The sequence below is a fragment of the Amia ocellicauda genome, chromosome 2, assembly GCF_036373705.1.
Source record: "Amia ocellicauda isolate fAmiCal2 chromosome 2, fAmiCal2.hap1, whole genome shotgun sequence".
NCBI lineage: Eukaryota > Metazoa > Chordata > Actinopteri > Amiiformes > Amiidae > Amia > Amia ocellicauda.
The window spans coordinates 39,366,817-39,372,237 of NC_089851.1; the positions used below are offsets into that span (position 1 = coordinate 39,366,817).

The 5,421-nt window shown below is 38.9% G+C and overlaps 1 protein-coding gene across 1 annotated transcript; it reads right to left on the reverse strand.

The window, feature by feature from the left end:
• Positions 1 to 2,549: 2,549 nt before the first annotated feature.
• otulina (OTU deubiquitinase with linear linkage specificity a) lies at positions 2,550 to 3,931 on the reverse strand. The gene is made up of 3 exons (XM_066723474.1): positions 3,763 to 3,931; positions 3,352 to 3,473; positions 2,550 to 3,057 (listed from the first exon to the last, which is right to left on the reverse strand). Exons 1-3 carry the CDS (start codon positions 3,874 to 3,876, stop codon positions 2,682 to 2,684), a joined length of 612 nt encoding a protein of 203 aa, XP_066579571.1. The 5' UTR covers positions 3,877 to 3,931; the 3' UTR covers positions 2,550 to 2,681.
• Between the last annotated feature and the right edge of the window lie 1,490 nt (positions 3,932 to 5,421).

The window sequence follows — 5,421 nt, forward strand, 5'->3', positions numbered from 1 at the left end:
TAAATACACCATATAGAAAACTATATACATCATATTAGAAAGTGAATAGGTCATACATCTAACTATGCATTTCATATAGCAAACTAGATACATCATATACCAATGTTTGCCTTTAATATTGCAAACTACATGTTGTAAATCATTCTGTGTGATATATCATACACTAAAGTTTTTATAACATATATCAAAATAAATTAGTCATATAGCAAATTCGGTTTGTCATATACAAACTAAATGTGTCCTATTCCACTTTGATATAAAGCTTGGTAAATGACTTACAATGTTTGATATATAGCCTATTACATTTGTTATGCCATACAAAGTTTGCTATAATGAACACATGAATAAACATGTCTAGTTTGCTATATGACATGTACAGTTTTGCTACACACCCAAAATTTCAGGTAGCTTGAATAGCTTATTTTATTTCTAGATCTCGAGTTCAGTAATGCAGGGAATACAATCTCTGAATGGGAGGGAAGTGCAATATGTGAATTGAGTCTCCATAATAAACTCCTTTTGTCTTACTTTTTTTTTTTTGGTAACATGCAAGAATGTAATGCAATTGCATACTTTAGCACTTCAGTGCAGAAGTAATCTTTTGAAGCATATTGTGGTTACTGTGATGCTATTTCCTGTTTTTTTCTTTATGTATGTGTATAACCCTTTCAAACTCTGATTGTAACACTGTTAAACTACAATATCAACATATTTATTATTGTAACCTTTACATTGTTTAGTGTACGTATGTATTCAGTGTTTGTGTGTAGATTATATTATCCAAATATAGATCCTTACCCTCCTAACAGAAATCTAAGGTCTGCAAAATAAAGATCTCTTGACTGTTCCAGTGTCAAAACTTAGATCTAATGGGGGCTTGGTTCTTCAGTTAAAGTCCCTCCACTCTCGAACAGCCTTCCAGATGAGATTAAGGTTGCTAAATTGGTGTCCTCTTTTAAAACCCTTTTGAAAACGTAGTACTATAAAGCATCATTTTTTAAATATGCTTCTTGTGTTACATAATTTTACTGCCTTCTGACAGTTTTAAATCTGTATTTGTTGTCTTATGTATTCTCTCTGTTTCATCCTGTTAAGCATTCAACTTATTGTATGAAGGGTGCTATATAAATAATGTATTATTATTATATATAAATTGATTTGATCTAGGCCTTATATATACACTCACATATATATATATACACTCACCTAAAGGATTATTAGGAACACCTGTTCAATTTCTCATTAATGCAATTATCTAACCAACCAATCACATGGCAGTTGCTTCAATGCATTTAGGGGTGTGGTCCTGGTCAAGACAATCTCCTGAACTCCAAACTGAATGTCTGAATGGGAAAGAAAGGTGATTTAAGCAATTTTGAGCGTGGCATGGTTGTTGGTGCCAGACGGGCCGCTCTGAGTATTTCACAATCTGCTAAATTACTGGGATTTTCACACACAACCATTTCTAGGGTTTACAAAGAATGGTGTGAAAAGGGAAAAACATCCAGTATGCGGCAGTCCTGTGGGCGAAAATGCCTTGTTGATGCTAGAGGGCAGAGGAGAATGGGCCGACTGATTCAAGCTGATAGAAGAGCAACTTTGACTGAAATAACCACTCGTTACAACCGAGGTATGCAGCAAAGCATTTGTGAAGCCACAACACGTACAACCTTGAGGCGGATGGGCTACAACAGCAGAAGACCCCACCGGGTACCACTCATCTCCACTACAAATAGGAAAAAGAGGCTACAATTTGCACAAGCTCACCAAAATTGGACAGTTGAAGACTGGAAAAATGTTGCCTGGTCTGATGAGTCTCGATTTCTGTTGAGACATTCAGATTGTAGAGTCAGAATTTGGCGTAAACAGAATGAGAACATGGATCCATCATGCCTTGTTACCACTGTGCAAGCTGGTGGTGGTGGTGTAATGGTGTGGGGGATGTTTTCTTGGCACACTTTAGGCCCCTTAGTGTCAATTGGGCATTGTTTAAATGCCACGGCCTACCTGAGCATTGTTTCTGACCATGTCCATCCCTTTATGACCACCATGTACCCATCCTCTGATGGCTACTTCCAGCAGGATAATGCACCATGTCACAAAGGTCGAATCATTTCAAATTGGTTTCTTGAACATGACAATGAGTTCACTGTACTAAACTGGCCCCCACAGTCACCAGATCTCAACCCAATAGAGCATCTTTGGGATGTGGTGGAACGGGAGCTTCGTGCCCTGGATGTGCATCCCACAAATCTCCATCAACTGCAAGATGCTATCCTATCAATATGGGCCAACATTTCTAAAGAATGCTTTCAGCACCTTGTTGAATCAATGCCACGTAGAATGAAGGCAGTTCTGAAGGCGAAAGGGGGTCAAACACAGTATTAGTATGGTGTTCCTAATAATCCTTTAGGTGAGTGTATATATATATATATATATATATATATATATATATATATATATATATATAACCATTAACCTTAATTTCCAGAAAGAATAAAAGACAGGACAACAAATAATACAATGCGTATGTTAAAAATCCCCACAAGTTTGCTTTTTCATTTAATTTTTTTTATTATACATTCCATTTTTAAAATGACCAGAAGTTATTAGATACAAAAACGCTTCCTTGCAACGAAGTTACTTCACCAGGTATATACAAGTTTGTGTCTCTGCTTATACTAAGTGCTTTTCAGCTGATGCAGGTGATGCAGCAGCTCTTCTGGAAGTCTGAGATTCTCAACTAAATCTGCACAGTCCTTTATGAGTTGCCCCAGGCTCTGTTCGGTCGTACACGAATTCCGCAAGGAATCGCCGCTTCCTTGGTCTTCCCCCGTCCTACAGCAACCCGACCCACTGCTTTCTGAAGCTGGACACCCCATGCCCATGTCTTCAATTACGTCAGTTATGTCTCCAACATTCGCTGGTTGCGGAGCTGTTCTCAGCCTCTCAATCATCAGCTCCTCCTGCTTCACCACCGCCTGAAGGAGGCTGTTCACCATGGAAAGGCTGTGTCCAGTGTCCGGGGGCTGAAGACGGCACCAGCACTGCAAAGCACTGCCCAGAACAGCAGAGCAGATGTAACAAGCGCTTTATTTGCTTATTTTCACCCTCCGCTCATTTATTTTAAAATATTCTTCACATGAAAAGTAACAAAAACAAATAGTACTGTCCAGCATAAAGAGTTTGTGTAATATAAAAGTAATATAAAGTATTATATCCATTAAAATCAAATTAACCACAGAATACCACTGTTTCAAATGAAGGGTGTGAAAACTTTCCACTACAATGAAGTATATAAAGTCTAGGAGTAAGCTGCTCCAGTATAACTAGTGTCCAATGATGCATTACCTCAGGACTCCTTTGAGTTGCCCAATGGCTGCCATTCCCAGCGCTCCCTGTCTGTAGCCGGCATTGAACCCGTGCTGCAGTGAAGCCTCCTTCCCCTCATCTACTCCATCACGATACCCATCCTGACAGTAACATGCAAACACAAACACTGAAAGTACCATACACGATTAACACTACAATTGGCTATACTATTTCAATTATATCGTATAGGCTAATCCAAAGGTGGACCTATAACACTAAGACAGAGATATTAAAATGCCACAGGCAGCCGTTTATTTATAGCGTCTTTGTGCGTTGTAGTTAGATGTTTAGGTGTAAACAAACTTTCTTTAAACCACTTAAAAATGCAGAATAAGGCGCCTTTCGTATCCAGCTGGAAGCTTTCGTGTTGCTCACTTGATGAAATGTTACCTTTACGCGTTTTTCCATGTTACATATCCATTCCTTGCTTTGGAGATTGAGATCATCCACATCCTCGTCAAATACATCCTCCCCACTGGATGGGACAGCTTTGACCCAAGACATGTCCTCGGATCTGCTGGCGGGACGCGCTGTCAGCTCCCACTGCGCATCCGACCTGCGCACGACATCAGCGACTGACCGTAAACCTCCTAATACTCGCCGCACGCCAATGACAAACCCATGTCAACAAAAGCCGGGCTCTTTCATACTGCTGTAAAGTGTGTAATGGTCATGGTTTGACAAATAAATACAAATACAACCGCGGCCGTACGTCTACAATCAAGCGGGTTTCCAGACGATATCTTTTTACTGATCAATGTTTCACACAAACGCCGTCTCCCATTGCCTGCGGTGCTGCCTGCAGCTCTTTGGAATAAATGGCGTGGACCTTTAAGTGAGGATTTACGGTATATATATATATATATATATATATATATATAGACGTCATCAAAGTGTGCGAGGATTTGTGCAAAGTCAGATCCCATACATTCAGTCCAGATTCACGCTAGATCTGCGCCAGAGCTGCAGCGAAGACCTGCTGTCTGTGTAGAAAGAGGGTCTGTGGATTATTTAACAGTGATTGTGACCATAGATATGCCGATGCCAGTGCCGATTGACACAAACTGAACATTTCACCATGTTTTTTTGACAAATTAATAGCTAATTTAACTAGAAGTGGAAACCTAGCAGACATTGTGGAAAAACTTATTAAGAAAATTGCTGAAAATTATGGACTAATTAGAAACAATTTATCAGTCCTGGCCGATGACCTCAGAGGCGTGAGGAGCTTCATGTAAATATTACTAGAACTGTGTAGAAATATTAGCAGTACCATATCTTATTAATAAAATATGTTTTTGTTTTGTTTACACCAATGTAACAAGTACAACTCATAATTGATTAAAAAGCTTATTTGTTGTTGTTGAAAAGTGATTGTTAACAATAAATAAATATTAGTATTGTAAATTATATGGATTACTAAAATACATTTCACAAAACGGTTACAAAAAAGAAAATGCATTCTCATTCAACCATTTAAGTCTGTTAAAATGTGTTACATTAATACTTTGTGAAAATCCCCACCTAAACTACAGCATATATAATATTATATAGGCCTATAGATTACAACAGGGTTTCCCAAACCGGCCCTGGCGGATCCCCTGTCCTGCTGGTTTTTGTTCCAACTGAGCTCGGAATCATATAATTGAGCCCTATATTGCATTGTTTGTTCAATTAAGGAATCAATTAAGCAATTAAGATCTCAGTTGGAACAAAAAACAGCAGGACAGGGGGTCCGGGTCCTCCAGGACCAGTTTGGGAACCCCTGGGTTACAAGGTTTAATTTATCTGAACACCGCACTTACTAAGCACTTTGTCAGCAAACTTGGAATTGTCTGTTTCTAATTCGAAGAGAGTGGATATGTTGTTGCGCAGCTGCAAGCATCAGGTGCAGCTCAAACTACTGTAAAAGCTGTGGTCGGTTCCATGGAAAAGCTTGTTCATGAAATCCATCATGAGGCAAAAGATGCAGTGCTAAGATGTTTATCTTCTCAGACTGACATACAAACTTAAATTAAAGATTGCTTAGACAAAATTGAAAATCCTTTT

Excerpts from the sequence above, each read along its gene's own strand:
- otulina (XM_066723474.1), bottom strand. The coding sequence starts at position 3,876 with ATGTCTTGGGTCAAAGCTGTCCCATCCAGTGGGGAGGATGTATTTGAC. Across the intron at positions 3,474-3,762 it reads ACATGGAAAAACGCGTAAAG|GATGGGTATCGTGATGGAGT; the intron begins GTAACATTTCAT and ends TGTTACTGTCAG. Across the intron at positions 3,058-3,351 it reads CAACTCAAAGGAGTCCTGAG|TGCTTTGCAGTGCTGGTGCC; the intron begins GTAATGCATCAT and ends TGTTCTGGGCAG.